We start from the raw sequence: 24,456 nt of genomic DNA on the forward strand, positions 1-24,456 counted from the left end.
AAAGTGTTTAAATATATTTTTAAGCCCATAAACAGTAGTTTACTAGAAGAAGCACAGTATATTTTTCTCTGTATCTAAGGACTGAAGTTTATGCTTATGAAATTACTAGAGTTAGTGGTATTGGGACACTTGACTATTTGCAGAAATGAACTGCTGAGAAAGGACTTCCTTACCCATCCCCATGACTCAAAGCACTATAAAGCAAACTCAACGTTTGGTTTTGCTGTTTTCTTCTAGAAGAGTGTTAACAAAATTAAATAAACATGCAAAGCTCAGCAATATGTTTGTGAAAATGAATATTCTGTTTCCTTTTTATTCCCTGCCTTTTACATAACTTTGTATTTAACATTTTTCATCTTCATTATATTACTTTCCTATAAAGTATTGTCTCACTAGCTTTGTAAACATTATACTCTGCTTCTGCTTCTTAGCAGCTGAAAGTTCACCTCTGATTTTAATTACCTCATGGGATCCGATTCCCATTGCTTTTCACAATCTTAATTCTTTTTTTTTAATGCTATTTTTATTTATTATTTATTTATTTTTTTCTTGCGGTCCTCGGGCCTCTCACTGTTGTGCCCTCTCCCATTGCGGAGCACAGGCTCCGGACGCGCAGGCTCAGCAGCCATGGCTCACGGGCCCTGCCGCTCCGCGGCATGTTGGATCTTCCCGGACCGTGGCACGAACCCGCGTCCCCTGCATTGGCAGGCGGACTCCCAACCACTGTGCCACCAGGGAAGCCCTACAATCTTAATTCTTAAAATAATAGGCATATGTGTACTTTGCTTTTCTTTAAGGAGAATAATAACCTGAATCTACCACACACTAAATCTAAATTCATAGTACCTTCTTTCTTCACAACTCTAATTCAGAATGTTCATTTCTGCATACGTTTTTCGTGGTTAATACACTTATAACCTTGTTTTGTTGCTGTTGTAGTTTTCTCTCTCATTTCTGATCATCTCATTCAAAAATCCGTGGCTCTGTCTTAACAGCTTCAGTGATTCTACCTCATACTGAAACCTCAATTTGGATGCATGTTTTACTTTTGTACTTATCTTGATTTTTTAATTCTTTCACTTTTAAACTATTATGTACACAGTACTTACAAAAGATGCAGACAGTGACTACTACTCTAAAACTTTCTAACCCCTGACTTCTGTGACCAGGGAGGGAGTTCAATTAAGTAAAGCTTTTATGAAGCAAACATTTTCCCAGGAATGCAGTAAAGGCTCATCTTCAATGGTTAAGCTTCAGAAATCCCATCACATTAGATAGACATTTACTAAGCCTACATAAGAACAGAGACTCTGAATTATGTTGCAGGGATACAAAGATAGGTAAATGCATACCCTCAACCTCCGGAACACTATAGGTACCCTGGTGGATTTGTGGGAGAAAGGAGTTGGTTTCACTGTGATTATTACCACAAAACAAATGCCCTTACCTGTACCATTAATCATGTCACAATAACTTGGCCAATAGGAGAGATTCCTTAGGAATTAAAAAAAAAAAAAAGAAAGAAAATGATCAGTCTCATTTCAAGAGCACCTTTTCACATTACATTGTCTATTATGAGTCAGTACTCCTGCAAAAATAATAAATATTGATTAGACTAGATGTGTCAAATGCCAAGTTTAAGAAATGTTCTAAGCCATTTGGTCTATGTTTTGTTTGAAGTTTGCATCTTGTTGAGTTAAATGAAGTGCCTGATGCCATTAAGTGGCCAGATTATACAATAAAAGCTGCCATAAGTTGGTAGTTAGAAACAACTTGGAACAGAGTTCTGCAAAAAGGAAATTGAGAAGCACTTATCAGAAATTTAGCTCTCTACTTAGGGGAAAGTTTTTTTGTTTTGTGTGTTCAGCTGAATAGGAGGAAAATATTAACCAGATAACTGGTATAAACTCAGTATGAGGGAAGAGGGAAGTGTGGAGGAGGACGGAAGGAAGCAGATGTTTGATCAGTAGAGATTAGGAACATGTAGATAATCAATTTATACTTTTCCTCTCTTTTACCTCTTACGTGAGTGGGCATTAAAGTAGGATGGAGTTTATTACTTTGTACTCTCGTATCTACATAAGATATATGTATCAACATATATATCTGGAAACAATAAAATCAACAGTAGTGATAGCTTCTCTGCACACTCAGCCACATTTTGGTGATGGAAAATGGGTTTCTCACACTCCCAACATACCATCCAATAAGACGTCAAGGCAAGCTATTGTTTCTTTGTTTTTTTTTTAATTTAATTTAATTTATTTATTTTTATACAGCAGCTTATTAGTTATCTATTTTATACATATTAGTGTATATATGTCAATCCCAATCTCCCAATTCATCCAACCACCATCACCTCCACTGCTCCTGCTTTTTAAAACAGAGTAAACTTAATCATGCTCAGTCTTGCCATGGTCAGTTAAATTAACCTTGTCATAATCTTAAACTCATGTGAAATTCTTACTCCAATTTGGAGCATTTAGTAACTCTCCTCAAAAACTCTCTGTAATATTGATATAGAGGGAATGCTCACTTGCCTCAATATATAGTGATTTCCCTAAAATGAGCATTTAGATGTGTTCATTTTCCTCCATTAGAATTTTCAACAAAAATACGTGACTATGAACTCTGTAGCAGAAAAAGGACTACCTGAGTGTTTAACTGTTTTAAGTAACTTTTAGATAGGAACGCAGTGTGAGGTAATGTTTACTTAATTAATAAAAATATTTCATCTCTTTTGATTTTGATTATTCTTTGTCAGGAAATCACTGATTTAAAAGTCATTTTAACTTTGAGGAGAAAAGGATTTTCTCTTGATATTTATTGGGGTTTGTCCTATTTTAGACATATGATGAATAAATTAGGTGTACTCCAGATAAATAGGCACGAGCTAGGGGAAAGTAGGAAATCATGGCTATACGAACATATCTCATTCTACTACTACTTCTTAGGAGGTGTGCTCCTTATTTTCAAGTTTAATATGTCAGTTTTAGCACTTGAAATACTACTTCCCTTATTGCATTGATAAAGTTTTTAAAAGCTAAGTTATCAATATAGAAAATTATTTCAAGAAAATTTTGAAGGGGAAAATCATGAAAGTGTTGGCATGGATTCATTAAGCTTCCACCTTTATAGGCACATTTAGTCATGTCCTTGGAATGAACATTTTTTATTTGACATGCTCAGTTAAAATTAAAAAAGCGAAAGGTATATTTTCCTACTTACTAGATGAGTTGATGTATTGATTTTCTTCCTTTTCATTTGTGCTTATGTAATTGTATGAGTGCACGATAATGCTGGTTATGCAGCAGAGGTGGAAGTAGTTTCTTTAGATTTCTTTATGTAAGAGACCCTGTGCATAAAGGTCAACCCTCAAGTGGGGCTGACACTCAGCACCTATGCACTAGTGTGACCAGTCGTCACAACTAAAGGGTAAACACCTGGCAGAACAGGAGTTTCTAGGGCTGAGATACAGGAAGGTCTGTTCCATAGGTTGGTGCCTGTGCATTACCAGTTGTTAAATAAGTTTCTTGCCTGCCTTAGAGTATCCTAGTGACACACACACACACTTTGTGTGAATACTTACTTTTTGCCTTTATATGTGTCGATTACAGCAACTTTGCTTATGTCGTCCTTTCCGCTGAAAACTTTATAAACTCCATCTGCAGTATTGTTGTACTGAAAAGATATGTACAAGAAAAAATTACTTCTACAAGCCACATTGTCCAAGTTATAAAATATGTAATTAACTTACACATTTCTCAGTGGTTGTTCATAATTATTTTATATGATTTGAAATATATATATGCAATAAAGTTTTAAAATTTTTGGTCTTTAACATTTTAAAAAGATGTAATAGAAAAGGTGCCTAGAAATAAGTGCTAGATCCTGAGACAGAAGGAAACAAATAGCAAAGCTGACATCCAACTCTAGCACACTTTTCATAATTAAGCCAGAAAGGCCATCTTAATCACTACTCCTATTTTATTGAGGTGAGGGGATAATGAACAAAACCTATGAGAACAATGACAGATTTCTAGAAGTATTCTCAATGTTATGATCTTTAATAAGATAATAAGTGCTTACAAAAGATTAGGTCACAAAATTTAAAACAGAATTAGCTCAGGAAAGGATTAAGAATATTTGCGTTAAATAATAGTAACTGAATTTATTATCCCTTAAGGCTTTCTATATTCATATTTGATTGATATATGAACTTGCAATCCTAAAAACCATCTAAAGTAAAATAACAACCATGAACTGGAGAATATAACTAATATGTCATATAGTGCCAAGTGAAATCACAGCCGTATTTTCAAAGCAATAGTCACCTTGTCCTATTTATAATTCAAAATATTATGCTATAACTAAGTACATAACCAAGCTCACATTTTTCTTTATCTCCAAACTGCCTTTTCATGACATTTGTAGATTCCTAGAAGTTCTTATCAACTAATTCTGTGAAAATATGACATTGCTGACCTATCAATCTGCTGTGCAATTTCTGGTGACTTTTAAATTTACATTGAAATAAATTTGTAACAAGTCTAGAGAAGGAAGAATGATATGATGAATACAATTAACAAAAATAAAAATATGGTATTAAACTTGATTTTATCAGACAGGAAATCAAAACCAAAAACAGTGTTCAAAGTCTTACCAGGTTATTACCTTATTTTTACAATTGTATATTTATCTAAGAGTGGAAACTTGATTAAATGTGCTAAATTCAGATAAGTGAATTCTCCCAACTAGGAAAACTAAATCCATGTAGGTAGAGACTTTAAAAAACTTAGAACATGTATTCCCATATCAGAAATAGGGTTAACACATTAAATGATAAAATTATGAATTGCCAGTGCCATTATATTTATCCAATTAAAGTCTAACAGTATCGACATTCATATTTCGTACTCACAGGATAAAACACACCAACTGTAGTGGTAATAGGGTATGGAACCAAACTCAAGAATGGATCCTTATAGCCCCATAATAGTTCTTTCAAAGTTCTATTTTGAAACATAGAAGATTTTGACTTTTTGATAAGTGAATTGAGTACTCCTTGAATAAATACGTTTGGGTAGAGGTGCGGTGCAGCCTGCAAAAAAAAAATCACCGTTAAAGACATCAATTGTAGTATCAGATTTTAAACAAATAAATGGAAAATACTAGAATTAAGCTTGATAAAACAATTTTCAACTGTATCTTTAAAATGACTGCCAAATCTTGCCAAGACTAAAAGTGTATTTTTTCTTCATCTCTGAATGATTACATTTCTCTGCCTCAGTGTGAGCCACAGGAAGAAGACTTTCAAAGTTAAATCCTACTTTTTAAAAAATACACTTTGGGCTTCCCTGGTGGCGCAGTGGTTGAGAGTACGCTTGCCGATGCAGGGGATGCGGGTTCATACCCCAGTCTGGGAGGGATCCCACATGCTGCGGAGCGGCTGGGCCCGTGAGCCATGGCCACTGAGCCTGCGCGTCCGGAGCCTGTGTTACGCAACAGGAGAGACCACAACAGTGAGAGGCCCGTGTACCGCAAAAAAACACTTAAAAAAATAAATTTTTATTTATTTATTTATTTTTGGCTGTGTTGGGTCTTTTTTGCTGCACGTGGGCTTTCTCTAGTTGCAGAGAGCAGGGGCTACTCTTCTTTGCTGTGCGCGGTCTTCTCATTGCGGTGGCTTCTCTTGTTGTGGAGAACGGGTTCTAGGCACATGGGCTTCAGTAGTTGTGGCTCATGGGCTCAGTAGTTGTGGTGCACGGGCTTAGTTGCTCCGCAGCATGTGGGATCTTCTCCAACCAGGACTCGAACCCGTGCCCCCTGCATTAGCAGGTGGATTATTAACTACTGCGCCACCAGGGAAGTCCTAAATAATACACTTTAAATAGTTTTCTAATTCAGCTGATTATTCTATAATCTTGTTATCTTTCCAACTGAGTGTAATTCAAAATAATGCCGTAAGAACACATTTTCATAAAAATGACAAAATAAATGATATCTAATAGTAGTTCTAATCATGAGATTAATTACAGTGGATTCTAGAGTATTTCAAAACCAGTGATTTCGCTGTTTGTCTACTCACTGCTACAGCCAGATTGAGAACAGTGAAAGTGTCATTCTCGGTTCCAACTGATAGTGAGGGTTCAAAGATGGCACCATTGGGCTGCAGAAAAGAGACTGTGTGGGTCTCGGAGTCCCACGTTATATTTTCCTTGGCTAGATAACGAACTCTGAAGATAAAAAGGAAATAAAATTCAAAATAATTGTTGCAAGTGAACATTAAGTCTCATATGCCGTTCATTCATACAACAAATAATTTTTGAGTGCATAGACTATGTCAGAAATTAGGCTAAACAAGTAGGTTAAAATGATATATAAGCAAATGCTGAGTTTCTAGCAAATCAGAGACGGCGGGGAGGGGTGGGTGGGGAGATGTCTTAGAGGTGCAGAGCAGGGGAGAAGGAGTACGTGTTATTATAGGAGTTTACACAGAGTCTGTGGGAAAACACACAACAGGTACAAACCCAGGCTTGGGATGGTTATGGGGGGATAATGGACAAGAAACAATTCCTCATAAGTGGTCTGAATGACAAGGAGAAGTTTAGTTAGATAAAATAGGGTAGAAAATAGCATGTAGAAGATTAAGGAGTAAGAACATGGTGTAATTTTAGATACGCAAACATTTCACTATGGTTGGTTTACAGAGTTAGAGTAAGGAGAGTGGTGGAAATAAAGCCACTAAAATAAACAAGATCTCAAACACAAAAGGGTTGTGTCCTGTACTCAGATATTTAGCTTTTTATCCTGAGGGTCGGGAGGAAGATAGCAGAGAAGTTGAAGAAAGGAACAGTAAGAGCACGTTTTCGTATATTAGAAAGACTGTTCAAAGTAAACAGCCTTTCCAGTACTGGCTTTTTCATAATTTGTGGTATTTTAATGAGAATTAAAGATAGCTAATGGAATATAATTTCCACTTTAGAGATCATTCCCCTCCATCTCTGTCCCATATATTGTATACTTATTAGTTCTAAGCTCCTGGCTCTAAAATCTCTAGGCAAAGTACCAACTACTTTTTAGGAATGTGGTGAAGGGTTATATATGGAAAAAAATCTTCTGCAAGTATAAGATATTTACTGAGATGAAATAAGGTATACATTATTCATTGCTATATCATATATCTGAATGTCTATTATGTGAGGTTCTAATAGTTATCTGTTGTTATCTAACTAAGGTAAAGACTGAAAAAGCATGGGACTGAAATGGAAAAAATAAAACCAAAAACACCTGACCTGATTTCAATCAGGTGTAATAAAAATGTAAATTTCCATAAGATAGGTATTATGTATGTTTTGTATCACCAAGCAGTGTCTGGTACATGGTAAGTTCTTCGTAAATATTTTTGAATGAATAAATTTATTGTTCACGTTCTTTAAAAAGAGAATTCACAAAAAATTTAAATAGATTTTATTTCTAATGGAATTTCATCAAGCTTTATTATTTATTCTTCTTGGAGTACTGTAGACATGTAAAGAATATAAAAATCTGGAACATCTTCCTGGAGAGTCTATTACTAGTCAATTACTCTTTTCTATTAGCTAACTGTATATTAAAATTAGATTACATATTAACATTTAAAATTAAAATACTTTAATTTTCAGGATTATATATATATATATATATGTATATATATATATATATAAAATAATTGAAATAGCAAAATAATTGTGACCCAAATTCTAGTTTACTTAGTTGTACTTATATTGTACCAGTAGATGGCACTGACTAACAGAAAAATCCTTTAAACTGAGGCCTGTGTTTAGAATGTACTTTTAAAAAGAGAACATAAATCACTAAAGTTTTTGTTTAAAAATTAGAATGTATACAGGTTTTAGAAAGTGTTGGTTAATAAGGCCAAAGGGAGGAATGTGCCTCAGATTTTGCTATGTACTCCTGCCAAAACAAAGTAATTAAAAAAAAAAAAAAAGATTGGATCTGAGAATATTCTGAAAGAGTTACCAGGTCTTCATAGAGATGGTGTGGGTTGGAACATATATAATTCAGATCTCTATCCAGGCAATCTTATGCTTTGACCCATGTCACATCTTGTCAATCAAAGTTTCATCAAGCTCACTTTAGCAACCAAAAGCCAAATAAGCCTGTGGTTCTCTTTGAGGAGAGACATCCTCCTCCACTTAGAATTTCAACTGAGTTCAGGGTGTAACTGATGGAGAGGCAGGATCACCTCAACACGTGGAAGACTCTCAAACTATTAACTTTTTCGGAGAGGTAAACGTCATTTTCCCATCATTTAAGGCATCCAAGCAGACACTAAGGACTGTTTTGTTGACATCACGGGACAAGATAATTTGTAGTTAATCATAAATTCCTTTAACATTGTTATATAAATAGGAGTTTATTGTTTACATACTTTAGCTGCAAATCCAACTTCTCTTCTCCAATCCTCCTCTCACTGCTTCTCCAAGTAAATCAGTTATATCTAACCCACCCCCTTTCATCCCTTCAAGAGCAAGGTTTAAGCCTCCAAGAATAGAATATGTATTAACTGTCAACTATCAGAGCAGGACTAGGACTAGATTCAATATTATGTTTATGTTTTTCCATACCCCAATTAATATCTTTAAAAGTAAAAACATAACCTCTCCAAACAACCAAAAAATTAAAAACTGTGATGAGTTCCCAAATTCTAAGTATTCTCTTTTATCACATGTATTCGGTTCTCTCAGGGTATGATTTTAAATCAGTTATGCTTAGATTCTAACTAGGTCATATGTGAATTCTACATTTTCATAGGTACACATCACAGCTACAACATTTTTTGGATGAAGGTATTCATACAGGCTTTTCATAACAACATAAGAACTATAAGATCATGAAAAAATAAAAATATTTTCCAAGGTGAGGTGTTGTTTTGTTTTGTTTTCTGGGTTTTTTTTTTTTTTGTAACAATGAAAACCATGTCTTCTTTGACAGAGCTGGGAATAGTCGCAGACCTGTGTCTGGAGACAGGAGACGTGGGGATAATTATTAGGACAGAATAGGCACCAAGGCTCTTGGCAGCTTACATATCATGTGCTATGGCAGCAGGCATCACCCTCCCAACTACTGTTATTTCATTATATTTGCGTGTGAGTTGTCAATGTAGAAATATATTAATGCATGGAAAGGAAAGAAATTATATAATCATAGACTACCTGAAACAGATAAGAAAGTAAAACTATGAATTAGAAGAAATCATTACAAATATGAAATTTTGTAATAATACTTGATCATGGCATATGAGTAGTTGTATTATTCTTGAGGAAAAACCACTCGTGTGTAACAAATGATACAGCAGGATTAGCTGTGTTCACATATGGGCACCATAAATATATTCCTAATACCTGGATAAGGTTAGTGTTTTTAGCACCTCAATCTCCCCTTTTCCTACTTTGATAGTTAGAAAATACACATAGTCTATCATTTACATAGGAGAAAATGTACACAAATATCTAAGAGTTACCTGTTCCTAGGTTTGTGAGAACATGGACAAATCATTTCACTTACCCTGGTATCAGTTTGTTTTTAAATTTACAAAATGAAAAGTTCTGGCTAATTATTTCTCCCTACTTCCAATAGGCTACGATTCTATTCAAAAGTATGTTAAGGCATGTAGATAAAGGTATAGCTTATTCAGTCTCAGTACTGAAGAAAACATAAGAATGAAACTACTGAATAAATACAAACACCCACATGACCTAGAAATTAGTTTGAATAGAAGTCCTTAGCAGATATTGTAGTTAGGTAGAATCAGTTTAATGCTGCGGTTCTCAGAATTGAGTGTGTATTGCAATCCCCCAGAGTACTTGTAAAACTCATTACTGGGGTCTAAACCAAGAGTCTCTGATTCATTTGGTCTAAGGTGGGGCCTGAGAATTTGCATTTCTACTTAGTTCCCAGGAGATGCTGATGTGGCTGGTTGAGGAGCCACCCTTGGAGAACCACTCACATAACCTACACTTTCAATTTTAGGATTTCAAAGTGCTCTGGTTTTAAAATTGTGATAGATGGTTTTTTATTTAGCATGCATATTTTAGACTTGTTGAAAATACATGCCACAAGTGTAAAACTCCCGTAACTTCCTAAATGTAGGGCAGTTAATTGGTGCTGGTAAATTCATAATAAAATATATATTTCTTATCATCATTAAATCCTTAGATTAGGCTTTTATATAGGCAGAAACAAAAATTTCAGTGTATATTAATGGTAAGAAAATAATAAGTACATTTCAATACAATGACATTTGTCAAGTGGAAGCTTTTCCAGAAACACATATGGTCAAGGAAAGAATGCCACTTATTGCGGGGACTCGCTCACCTGTACGTGTAAGGACCTCTTTGCTTAACTTTAATTTTGCTGCTGTTAACTGCCACCTCCTCTGGATTCTGCACATCAAAGATCCAAAACTGTCTGTAAACTGTTGTGCCTGTTTTAACCCAATTTTTAAAAGCAATTGTACCTTCTTCAAGGACAGTTTCCTAAGACAAAGAAAACAAGTTTGGGTTATTTCTTTGTAGTCAATATGGGCAATTGTGGGAGTTTAAAACCATTAATGAGTTAGTGAAAGAACCAAGCTCAAGTATCTTGTTTGTGAGAACCTCTGCAACCTGCCACAGGTTGCGACAGAAATGTTTTCAACACATTTGATAGCAATCTCGTCAACCTTTTACAAAGAGAATCAGTGTCTAATAATGCAGATATGTCTGTCGATTGTGAGGCCAACCATTAGCAAGCTTTACAGTGACCTTATGGCAACATTGCAACAGTTTATAACACAAGTTATTAAGCTAATCTGAAGCTTTTCCAAAAATTTCTTATCAGGTTGAATATTAACTTCTCTTCTGCCCTCAGTGAGATGGATTGAAGAGGCAAAACAGAAAAACGGAGAGAAAATTCTAGTGGTATTGGAAGCTTTTTCATTTTCTTCAAAAGTTGGATACTTCAGGGGAAAATCACTTAATATCTGTTAAATTAAGAAAAACATAAATTTGACTTCTCCCCTTCAAAATCCTGCTCAATGAGGCTTTCCCAACTCTCAATACATTTGCAGAAATCTATTAGTACGTGTTTCCAAAAATTACAAGTTTAATTCATTATTATTAGGTTAATACTTTTTTTAAAAAAGGATGAAATAAGGAAGTTTTCATGTTAACCTTTTGTGAAATCCATTAAAAATCTTTGATGCTCCTTGTCATAAAGATAGACAAATAGGAAACATACGAATGACAGAATCAGAAAACCCTACATTTGAAATCTCTCTTGTGCTTCAGGAGTTGGGACTGAGTAGAAAGTCACCAAACCCCTTGGGTCAATTTCAGTATCTGTAAAACGAGGGAATTATCATAGATGCTCTCCTGGATTCCTTCCAAGGCTTTCACTCTCTGGGCAGGAAGCCTATGAAGCTCTAGTAGCTAACGCAGACAAAGGTGACTTTGTAGCAGGCAGTGTTTCTAAGTAAGCACCTTGGGAGGAATGCCCAGGTGTAAAGTTCCAACTTACCTAGCTGCCAGAGGAAGAGGAAGGAAAATATTTCACACAAAATGAGCCTAATAAGACCTATGAATACAGGGACAGTCTGACTTCTTTGTTTCTGTCACCTGGAAGCATCAATTCATAGAATGATGGATCAGGAAAGGACAGTGAACATTAGCACATTTTCTAGGAGAGCATGCTGAGGCTCTGAGAAACCAGGTGTCTGGCCCACGGGTAACTGAGGCAAATACCTAGAAGTAGAATCATGACGAGGATCCTAATCTCTGACCCTTAGGCTGGTCCTCTTTTACACCGCATTTTTACTATTTTTTTGTTCCTGTCACCTCTGCACTTAGTTGGTAGAAGTCAAGTTAAGTTTCATATCTTCAGGAAACTTTACTTATTACTTAGTGGAGAGAATAAGGGAATTCCTTAGAGAAGAACAGGGCATCAGCTAAAATGCCTTTACAAAATCCTGTGCTGTTGCGATGCAATTGGAGCTGCTAAAGCAATGTTAGATCTTCTTACGTCTTACAAGCAATTGTCCTTGAAAATCTTTTTATTTGCTCCTTAAAAGTCTATTTCCATAGCAAGCTCAAAATTAAGACAAAATTGTGCACAGATAAAGTATTAATGCTATTCTTTTAAATGTAAAGGTGTTTACCCTAAATGATGGGGCTTTTGAAGCTGAAATCTATATGGAAGCTGAAAGCTATGTTAATTTACCCATTTCAAGAGACTTTATGAGGGGAAAACACACACGAACATAGACACATACACATTATTACTCTCACACTGTAGAATGTTAAGGACTAATATATATAGTATCAATTGTTTATCATGTACCTATCAAGGCACATATTTTATTTCAGTTCTTAATGAAAGGAGCTCAGTAATGTACTTGGCAGGACAGAAAACTCCCTAACTCTGATGCTTGTGCATTTCATATCACAAGACATTGTAACTGTATCATGCCTTTCTTCTAACGCCATGAATTACTTTGTCTTATTTGTTGACCTAGAGATTTTTTTTAATGGGGAAATTGAAACACAAAGAGTTGAAATGAATGTATTGAATTACTAGCTTTAGAATTAGGGTCATCTAACCCCATCCAGTTTTTAGAAGTAGAAGTGGGTCCTAGAGAAGCAGATGTCTGATTCAATGTTGTATGACAATTTAGTAGTAGATAATGGAGAATCTGGCTTTCACTCCAATCTTGTGTGGTTTCCATAACACCATGGTTTGTTCAGAGACACAGAGAAAAATATTGAAGCAGTCACAATAGGAATGAATTTCTTCTGATCCTAACATTATCAAATGTACTAAAAAATTGTATAGGCCTCTTTGACTACCAAGGCTAAATATATCATAAGTTCCTCTAAAAGGAGCAAAAGTTTTTATGTTCTTTGTGAATTTAGGAGGCCTTGATTTTAAGTTGACTTTGGACTCTCTACCCCACCTTGCAGATCTTTTACTAAATTTGAAGTACAAAGGTGATAATTATGTGTACAGAACAAGTAATATAATTTAACATCCTCTCACTTGGCTAATATGTACATCAGTATCTGTCCCTGACTTTAAGTGTTCAGACTATCCAGCCCTAGTAATGAGTAGATGCCAGCCTGATGATTGCCACATGACAGGGTCTCCAGCTGGGTTTAAAGCCACTTACCTTGAAACTTCTATTTTGCTACATTAATTTAAAAGTAGATATATGGGACTGTAATGCCCTCTATCTAGTCACCTGGTCACTTGATTATTGCTGTTATGGGAAAACAGTACTCATCAACTTTAGTGTAACTATTAAAATGTCCTTGATATCTTCCTATGCGGAAGTATATAGAATACATATGTAGAAAATATATCGTCCCATTTCTCAGAGCTCTTACAGAGTACCCAGAGACGGAATCGTATATAGCAGATCTTTTTTTTTTTTTTTTGGCCACGTCATGTGGCATGCAGATCCCAGTTCCCTGACCAGGAATCAAACCTGCGCCCCCTGCAGTGGAAGCACGCAGAGTCTTAACCACTGGACCACTGGGGAAGTCCAAGAGATTTTAATCTATGAGTAGATTTCCTTAGCCTACTCCCAGACTGACCAAGTATATTGGCTTCTTCACTCAAAGCCTAGAGTGAAGTCGTTAACAATGAACTAGATACTATGAGTTTGATTCCCAGTTTGGTCACATGCTAACCAGCTAAGCCTGGGCAGGTTATTTAATTTCTTTGTACCTCAGTTTCCTTATCTGTAAAATAAGGATACTAATAATAACATTAGATTGAACTATATGAAAGTAGTATTTTTGAAAGTCAAAATAAGTGGAATATATTGTAATTAAATATTTATCCTCAGAAGTTATTGTAAGAATGAATAAATGTGAGCACTCAGAACAGTGTTAGCACATTCAGTAAACATTGACTATTATTATTATACAAATATTCTCCACCCCTTAGAGGGAGAACTCTCATCTCACTTACTTTCCAGATTGCTTTAACTACTTCGTTCATAGGAGTCCTGTCTAAACCAGTCATGTGGCAATAACTCATGTAAAATCCTGTGACACTACTTCTTCTGTTTAATCACTTTTCTATTTGTTCTCCATCCAGTGAAATCAAAACTTCCCTTTCAACATATTGAAAGGAGTCTTTATCCTTTCTACTCACTATTACAATTTGTTCTGTTTAGGACCAGTTACAAGCAGTCTTCCCATGTTCAAAAAATATTCTCCCATGTGTGTACATGATGCATATGTGTGTGTGTGTGTGTGTGCATGCTGAGAGAGAGAATGAGTTAGAATATTAGTACCAGTTGTGTTGAGAGTCAAAAAGTGGTTTTAGTCTCAGGTTGTCAAGTCAACAATTAAACCACAGAATAATATTTGGTGAAATGGATCAGATTTAATGTGTTTCTGAAACTCAGAAATCAGCCGTCAGGAGTTTATGTAAGAACCTAAAATGGGAGATTTTGTATTTGGCATGAAAAGTAAACTATGTTGATATTAAATTGGGCTGGAGGAAGAAAATTACACGTGCTGATCTGCTTTATCTTAAAACATTTTAAAGTGATTTTATTATTGGAGCTAATATGCAAATATATGTGTTTAAACCATGTTATTCTGCTATTTAAATTTATAATTTGTTTTAGATTATTTCATGTTCTTATATATTATCATTAAATTTAAAACAAATGCTACCATCTTTAACAAACCTATACTTCTGGCACTTTTTTTGAGCTTTTTAGATACTATAATAATGTAAAAACTATTTTACCATATCTGGAAATGCTGTAAGCATATATTATGAAATTAATATAAATATAAATTAGTTTTACTATTAAATATGTACTGTTGATTTGAAATTCTAGTCGTTTTAATGAACATAAATAATTGTTATTTCAATTTATTTTATCTGGAAGCATTTTTTTGGCTACTGAAGGATCATTCTTTTCAAGAATGGGGGAAGGAAATGATGGTATAATTGAATGATTGTATAATTGAACATTAGTTTTTAATTGGAAAAAAGGTATCTTTAATTCCCTTCTTGGTGTTCTACAGTTAATATCACAGGGAAATTAAATTAAAATGATTTGAAATTGCCTATGTTATATAATATTCACCAAACATATATCAAGTGACATTAACAGTGTCAAGTGATAAATTAACCTTTGTAAATGGTGGCAGAACTTTGACCTTTTTCTGAAGTCCTTTGATAATTTCTACTTTCCATATTCGTGGCAGCTCATGCCATTGACTTTTAGTGTGTCTAGCAAGAGTGCATAAACCTGCTGGGCCCACACAAATCTACTAGGAATCAAAGTCTAAAATACTGGTAGAAAAGTTTCCAGTTATAATGCATAAAAAGCACGAAGTCCCTAGAAAATATCCCTTGGAAATAACGAGTAAAGAAATACATATATATACATACACACACACACACACATATACACATGAAGTAAAGTGTATGGACTAGTTTAGGCCATTTCAAAGGCTGGTGTAGGGTGCCATCTTTTAGAACTGGAAGGTATCATAGAGTCCCAATTCTATATTTAAGAATTAGATAACAACATGATATGATTTTCTGATCTTTTTAAATTAAGCACTTCTTTTTTTTTATGGTGCTTGTATACAGGTAATAACTTTGCCAATTTGCTACTAGTCCGTTAAATAAAGCAAGTAATCTGCAATGAGTTTCAATTGTAGACAAAACTGACCAGTAGTAAAACTTGTATATATTTGTAAAATAACAGAATTAACCTAAGTGCTCTGAGTCAGTGGTAAGATACTTGGCTCTCTGGGATTACGCATAATTCAAAGATTTGACTTATACTGCATGCCGAACAGATACATATGCCAATCTCATTTAAAAAATAATTTTTTAAACTAAATAAAAAAGAAACAGTTTTATTTAAATAAAGAAGTCCCAGCATCTTTACATGATTCAAATGGGCAAGATCATCATGGATATATGAATATCTGAGAGCAAACTCAGGCTTAGTCTTAAATGTACCACACAGCCCCTGACCATTGAAGGGATTCTGACGATGTCTTAGTCTGTGGATATTGAGCTGGGTTACAATGTAAACCGAAGATTGCAGATAACCCTCATTTCAAAAACAAGAAGGGAAAGCACTCTATTTCTTTATTTTATCCCTGCTTTGTTACCCTACCCTACTGAAATTATACTTTCAAAGTCATTACTGGGCTTCCCTGGTGGCGCAGTGGTTGAGAGTCTGCCTGCCGATGCAGGGGACAGAGGTTCGTGCCCCGGTCCGGGAAGATCCCACATGCCGCGGAGCGGCTGGGCCCGTGAGCCATGGCTGCTGAGTCTGCGCGTCCGGAGCCTGTGCTCCGCAACGGGAGAGGCCACAACAGTGAGAGGCCCGCGTACCGCAAAAAAAAAAAGTCATTACTGACCATGTTCTAACCATTATTTCCTTAATTTTCATCCGCCTGAGATCATTTTATTCTCTTTCCCTGAAAATTGGCTTCCTATTAACTTCCAAAAAAATGCACTCTATTGTTTTCATTGCTTCATATAAAATAATTTTACCCTTTTGTTTTTGTCTTCCTACCTACCTCTGAATGCACAAATCCTATAGTAATTTCTCTGCCCTTTTGTCTCTATATTCAAATTCTCCTTAAGCAAATCTACTGTTTAGTTTTATCTGTATTCTCTATAATAATGATCAAATCTCTTGAGCTCTGACCTCTGAAATATACACCGATGTTCATATCAAATCGCTTTGATATGATATCATATCATTTGACATTTGATATCAAATGGCTGTCTTTTTATTCTTCTAAGGTATACATTTCTATCAATAACAACTGGACGTCTTGCAGTTTGTTCTTTTTACTCCTCTCTCTCCCTGTTTAGTACTCTATCCCATTGCATCCCATCACCCATCAGTTCTATGTACTCCACCACACTAGACCAGAGTGCCTTTTGTTATGTGCAGACTGTGCAAAGATCTTTCGAAAGGGAGTCTTAAATTCTCTTTGAAAGTGGTCATGTCCTACATAGCGCTTCCTGTTTTTGGTTTCCTCACTTTCCAGTACATTCTATTACAGAATTGTAGACTCCCAAACTGTGTAAATCATCTAGTCTCTCCCTTCAGGTTCCCTAGGTTTGGAAACTAACTCGTCCTTCTTTTGGCTAGGTGAGTTGGCAAGTTGATTTAGGGTCTTGTGACTGAAAAATGGGTAAAATAATAGTACCTTCTCATAGATATTTCTGAAGATTAAATGAATTAGTATATATGCAACTCTTAGTAGGACTAAATAAATGCTTTATTAGTATATTAGTATATAGTATGGTATATTAGTATGTATAGTATATAGTATATTAGTATATTAGTATATAGTATATTTGATATCAATCTCTGAATGCAGAATTTGTTATATCTAACACCTACCAGAAAACATACACCATCTATTATTGCCTATCATTTCATTAATTAGTCTTCTGACTGACGTTCAAAGCTTCCTAAATCTTACCCCATGTTATTATTTTCTAATTGTCTCTCCTGTTAATCCTATATTTTGGGCACATTTTTTAATATTCTTCCTTCCCTCGTCACAACATTTAGTTGCATTTCCACAACTTTTCCCATAGTATTAAACAGTCCTTTGACACTTTTATTGGAGCCTTCTTTGGACTTTCAAAATTTCATACTTCAAAATCCAATTCAAGTCTCACCTTCTTCCTGAAGTTATTGAATTCTCTGAGAAAGTTCTCTTTCTAAATAATATTTATTTTCTATAGTATATGCTTGAGAATTCAATTATAGAGTTTCACAGGTCTCTGTAGTTTTTTACAATATGCTTTCCCCAGTTAAAACTTATAGTTCTTGAGATAAATATTTATTTTATTCTCTCTTAGCCTCTATATAAAAGCCAATTTTTGATGACTCAAAACACTTATTTCCTCAGGATTAGCCATTATGAACTTAGAGATAAATATTAAACAATTAAAATAGAGTCTGGCACCTCTCATGCCATCTAACAGGGCCTAAATGAATAATATTGTTGAATAATAAGAAAGAATAGATGATCACTATTCAGCTACAGATGATCAATTATGTATCAAAAAATAGTCTTAGTCTAAAATGCTGTGCACTGGAAGATTATTGTCACTTTTCTATTCTGAAGATTTTTCCAAAAAATAAGTTATAGTCTCTGTGTTAGAACTGATCCTGTTCTCTCATCACAGAATATACAGAAGAGAAGCAAGTTTATAGAGCAGAAAGGGTGTTGAACAATGGCAATTCCCTCCTGCACTATTAGATACTCCCCACCTCACCATCACCTGTCTGTCTCTATTGAACTGTATTAAAAATAGGGCTTCCCTGGTGGCACAGTGGTTAAGAATCCACCTGCCAATGTAGGGGACACGGTTTTGAGCCCCGGTCCAGGAAGATCCCACGTGCCACAAAGCAACTAAACCCATGCGCCACAACTACTGAGCCTGTGCTCTAGAGCCCGCAAGCCACAACTACTGAAGCCCACGTGCCTAGAGCCCATGCTCCTCAACAAGAGAAGCCACCGCAATGAGAAGCCCGTGCACTGCAACGAAGCGTAGCCCCTGCTCACCACAGCTAGAGAAAGCCCACGTGCAGCAACAAAGACCCAATACAGCCAAAAATAAATAAATAAATTTATAAAATATAATAATAATATCAAGAAAACTGGGAATTCCAAGGAAGGAGATGGAATTTAATGTATATTTTCAGTTAAATGAATGAGGTTGAACATTTTGCAGTATGTTAGCAAGAGAAAGGACAGAAATGGCTATACTGTTATTAAGCAAATATAGCATGCAAGTATAGAAACTGTACCTAAAAATGTCCTATTTTTTAAAAAAATCTGTTATACTAAGACAAGAGCTATAATGGTACAGTGAGAAAAGTTTTTAAATGTAAAGACTAAGCATTTTAGCTAAACCAAAAAAAAACATTGGAAAATAGTAACTTCTTGTCCTGGGTAACTAGATTTGAAATTAAATCTTCATATTTATTTGTCAATTAGGTCAGTGCTTTAGTGAAATATAATTGTAGGGCTTCCCTGGTGGTGCAGTGGTTGAGAGTCAGCCTGCCAATGAAGGGGACACGGGTTCGTGCCCTGGTCTGGGAAGATCCCACATGCCGCGGAGAGGTTGGGCCCGTGAGCCATGGCCGCTGAGCCTGCACGTCCGGAGCCTGTGCTCCGCAACGGAAGAGGCCACAGCAGTGAGAGGTTTGCGTACCGCAAAAAAAAAAAAAAAAAAAAAAAAAAAAAAAATATATATATATATATATATATAATTGTATATGTTTATACTCCTAGTAAGAGTAAGATGTTAAACATGGATGAATGGATAAGACAGATCAAGGTCTTAGCAGGAACAGAAATTGCAGTATGAGTTGGTAGTCTAGCCCATTTCCAGATTCAGTTCTTCTTGTTCTCCATGTGCACTGTGCTTACTAACGTCTAGACTGCTGACATCTGAACCAGGCTGACAGCTGAGGCCAGCATTCAGATATGTTTTATTTGGCTAGCATTGTATTTTAAAAATGAACATATATGCCTTGGGCAGAGCACACACTTTTAAATTCACAATAGTCCTTGTCTTGCTTTTACCTTGTTCTTGGTAGGTCCCCATTTTTTTTTTTTTTAAACCTTGTCTCCAAACCCCTGAAGCCATTTGAATTTGCCATCCCTGGTTTAGGACTTCAGCAGATCTACTTTTCTTTATTCTAGTTTTCCTTCTCTTTATCAATTAAAGTTGGTGAGTATGAAAACGAATTAGAAGGAACTAGGATGGGAGATAAATTCTAGTTTGTTGTACAAAGCCTATATATTGTCACTTTATTTTTAGTGACTTAACATATAGGTGACTAAATATATTTTAGTCACTTTTATTTTCAGTTTTGTTAAAACTACAGTTGACTTGTTACATATATACTAGGATATGTTCTACATAACATTTCTGGAAGCATTTTCTAAAAGTCAATTATCAAACTTCATCAATAAGAAATGTTCATAAGACAATCATATATTATTACCCATATCATATAGAGCAGTTTACCAAACAGAAATAATTTTTACCGGTTTTACCAAATATTCCTACATCAATATTAAACACAATTTTGTTTAAGTTATATATATATTAAATATGATTTTATTTTCTCAACATTAATCAAAGTGCAACTATTTTATAAATGTACCCTCACAAATAACACTCATTTCTCATTCAAAAGCTTATCAGCATACTCTTTTAACATAATTAAATGCAATTATTTCTACTTACCTGCATACCTATAATAGTTTTTTATCAGAAATTAAATATTTAGACCTAAGATGACAGTGCATTCATATAGAATACGAATGGTAAAATATACATCATACTGTGACCACTTCTCTATCATGTAGAGTTCAGTAGTTCACAATCACGTTTGTGTTGGAGACACATGATTGCCAGTTACAATGAAATAACAAACAGCCACCCTAAGCCAAAAAGGGATGGAAGATAGAATGAATCAGGATGGCAAGAAATATTCTTGAAATTACTTGTACCTTTTTAATTGTCTTCTCAATAAGCATGTCTCCAACTGGCATTAGAATACCTCCAAACACAGCCAGGACTGCGCCAATGACCGCACCGGCGATGAGCCCACTGTTTCGATCGCAGCCCATTTTTCTTGTTCAGGGAAATAACTAAGGTTCAGCACCTGTTTCTTTCAAACTCCCAGGTCTGATGCAGGTGGTTTCCAAGAAGTCTGGTTCTATCATTAGAAGGAGATCATAAAACAGAAGCATAAGTAGCATACAAAAAGATCAAAGTACAAGGAAAACACGCAACTGAAACAGATTATTTTGCCAGTTATAAACAAATGCTTTTTTTTAAAAATAAAACTTTCTAGGTCTTGTCCTTTCTTGATATGACCTACCTACCAGTGGTAGAAGTAATAAATAATGTCACATAGAGCAGTTCTTCAAAGTTCTCCTCTTTAAAATTTTCTATGGATGATTAACATTCTGAAATCTTATCTAAGGAGAATATGCTTACTGTACTCTCGCCCTCTGCCTGCCTTGCATCAGCCTGGGACACTTACGGGCATCTTCACCCTCTATCTGGCTTCTCCACCCCAACACAACCATCTGCACCCTAACTGGAGTTCTCCTGCAAACTGAAAGTGGGTGGACTGATGTCTATCACATCTAAATGCTAAGCATTTAGTAACAGATGTTTTCTTTACCTTTTTCACAAATAGAAAGATACGGATTTTACAGGAAATGATCTGATGAGTCTCAGAGGAATCAATTATCGTAATCAATTGTAAGCTATCTGTTAAAACAAAAAAGCATGAGTAAATTGGGAAAACACATTGTCAGAAAATTAGCACTAGACTACTCCCTAATATCATCAAAATTATAATCACTATTAAAAGAAAATTCCACTTTCATCAATATTGAGTTCATGCCTGCATTCTTTCTTATACACGGTGTTGAAAACATTGAAATATTTTAAAGAGGAGTAGTTCATTTTCAATTTCTTTTTTTTAACATCTTTATTGGAGTATAATTGCTTTACAATGGTGTGTTAGTTTCTGCTTTATAACAAAGTGAATCAGTTATACATATACACTTGTTCCCATATCTCTTCCCTCTTGCGTCTCCCTCCCTCCCACCTTCCCTAACCCACCCCTCTAGGTGGTCACAAAGCACAGAGCCGAACTCCCTGTGTTATGCAGCTGCTTTCCACTAGCTATCTATTTTACATTTGGTAGTGTACATATGTCCATGCCACTCTCTCACTTTGTTACAGCTTACCCTTCCCCCTCCCCATATCCTCAAGTCCATGCTCTAGTAGGGCTGTGTCTTTATTCCTGTCTTACCCCTAGGTTCTTCATGACATTTTTTTTCTTAAATTCCATACATATGTATTAGCATACGGTATTTGTCTTTCTCTTTCTGACTTACTTCACTCTGTATGACAGACTCTAGGTCCATCCACCTAATTACAAATAGCTCAATTTCGTTTCTTTTTATGGCTGAGTACTATTCCATTGTACATTCAAGCAGCCCCATGGACTACAGGAAAGAGTTTCTGCAAGGGGCAAAGAGTCCCAAGAAAGTCCACTGGATGACCTAGGGGGCAACATATTATTCAATGCCTCTCTCTCTAAATCTGAAAACTCATTATTATGACTTCCAAGGACCCTGAGCCCAGAGATGTGAAGTCATGGGCAGACCTGGGTACTGCCTAGGCTCTGTCTGCTTTGAACTTAAAACTGAAGTGAGATAGTATACACAGCCCACTGCTGTTGAGTCAAGTTCATCAGAAAACAGAAGTGTCAATAATTTTTTGGGTTGAACCGCATGGTTAAACAGTTCCTAGTCTGACACTGTCTGGATGATGCATAAGCAAAGATACAAGAGTTACTCTAACATTCCTGCATATGTGTACTGATATTTTCAACAGAAAAAGATTGAGTTTATCTAATTTTTCACATTTTCTATTGGCCGACATACTTTTGTTACCTTGATGTAAGTTTCCATTTTTTTTCTAAGAATAGGCAAGATATTTCACATGTGTAGTGTAGTCCTCCTTTATCAATGGCTTTGCTTTCCATAGTTTCACTTACCCATGGTCAAAAGTGGTCAAGTGAAGGCAACTGAACCTGTAGAAAGCAAAATCTTGGCTACAGGGGCACTACTTAGGGTTTGGTGCTATCTCTGGGTTCAGGCACACACTGAGGGTCTTAGAAGGTATCCTCCACACCCGTGAATATGGGGGAACTACTTACTTGCGTTCATTTATTATGCGTCAGTGCCCTGTCACCATAAGTTAAGTATTGCTATTATAATTATACTTTAACCTTATGCTTCATATTACACAATTACAAATACAAGTTGATCCTTGAACAACACAGAGGGGTTATGGACCCTGCAGGCAGTGGAAAATCCACATATAACTATACAGTCAGCCCTCCTTATCTGTAGTTCTGCATCTGTGGATCCAACCAACTACACATTGTGGATCAGGTAGTACTGTAGTATCTACTGAAAAAACTCTGTGTAAAAGTGGACCCACAAAGTTCAAACCTGTTCTGTTCAAGGGTCAACTGTAGTTTTATTCACCTGAAGCAAAGGAGGGACCAACAAATTAAGTAGGACATGCACTGAATACATAAGAGTTCAGGTTACTCAGGACATTCTATTCAAGAGCTTCATTAAAAAAAGTGTAGTTATTCCCCACTCTCCTCTCACATGTAGCCATTTAGAGCACATAAAATTTGTGTTTTGCACATTTGGTTTTCTCAACAGTACAGCTTTTTACATAATAAAATTTATTTTACTTGTTAATTTTAGATTAAGTTTTATTCTTTACTGTTATTTCTTCTTCATAATAAGACATTGAGGAGAGGACTGGCAGCGTGAACAGGGCCTAAAGGGGGTTACTGCACCACGGCTAGCTAGGAGGGAGTCCAGGAAAAGGTCTGGACCTGCCGAAGAGGCAAGAGACTTTTTCTTCCCTCTTTGTTTCCTGGTGCGCAAGGAGAGGGGATTAAGAGCGCTGCTTAAAGGAGCTCCAGAGACGGGCACAAGCCACGGCGATCAGCGTGGACCCCAGAGACGGGCCTGAGATGCTAAGGCCACTGCTGCCACCACCAGGATGCCTGTGTGCAAGCATAGGTCACTCTCCACACTTCCCTTCTGGGGAGGCTGTGCAGCCCGCCACTACCAGGGTCCTGGGATCCAGGGAAAACTTCCCCGGGAGAACGCATGGCGCGCCTCAGGCTGGTGCAACGTCACGCGGGCCTCTGCCGCCGCAGGTTCGCCCTGCACTCCATACCCCTCCCTCCCCCCGGCCTGAGTGAGCCAGAGTCCCCAAATCAGCCGATCCTTTAACCCCATCCTGTCTGAGCAAAGAACAAAGATCAGCGACCTACACGCAGAGGGGTGTCCAAATCCAAAACTGAGCCCCGGGAGCTGTGAGAACAGAGAAGAGAAAGGGAAGTCTCTCTCAGCAGCCCCAGGAGCAGCGGATTAAATCTCCACAATCAACTTGATGTACCCAGCATCTGTGGAATACCTGAATAGACAAGGAAACATCCCAAGTTGAGGAGCCAGGAGTCAGTGCTGTGCCTCTGAGGAGGGAGAGCCAACTTCAGGACACTGGTCCACAAGAGACCTCCCAGCTCCACATAATATCAAATGGTGAAAATCTCCCAGAGATCTCCGTCTCAACACCAACACCCAGATTCATTCAACGACCAGCAAGCTACAGTGCTGGACACCCTATGCCAAACAACTAGCAAGACAGGAACACAACCCCACTCATTAGCAGAGAGGTTGCCTAAAATCATAATAAGTCCACAGACACTCCAAAACACACCACCAGACGTGGACCTGCCCACCAGAAAGACAAGAACCACCC

General features: G+C 36.3%; 1 protein-coding gene across 1 annotated transcript in view; it reads right to left on the reverse strand.

Moving 5' to 3' along the window:
• The window catches only part of LOC309809996 (platelet glycoprotein 4), a 48,579-nt gene that overhangs the window by 9,952 nt on the left and 14,171 nt on the right, over positions 1–24,456 (reverse strand). The window contains exons 4-10 of the mRNA XM_082631638.1: positions 21,272–21,360; positions 20,589–20,797; positions 10,381–10,541; positions 6,089–6,236; positions 4,922–5,101; positions 3,590–3,681; positions 1,448–1,494 (exon numbers count right to left, since the gene is read on the reverse strand). Coding sequence (XP_082487764.1) covers positions 1,448–1,494; positions 3,590–3,681; positions 4,922–5,101; positions 6,089–6,236; positions 10,381–10,541; positions 20,589–20,708 — 748 coding nt within the window. The 5' untranslated portion in view covers positions 20,709–20,797; positions 21,272–21,360. The remainder of the gene's footprint in view (positions 1–1,447; positions 1,495–3,589; positions 3,682–4,921; positions 5,102–6,088; positions 6,237–10,380; positions 10,542–20,588; positions 20,798–21,271; positions 21,361–24,456) is intronic.

Source organism: Mesoplodon mirus, assembly GCF_964341445.2.
Source record: "Mesoplodon mirus genome assembly, chromosome: 9".
Lineage (NCBI taxonomy): Eukaryota > Metazoa > Chordata > Mammalia > Artiodactyla > Ziphiidae > Mesoplodon > Mesoplodon mirus.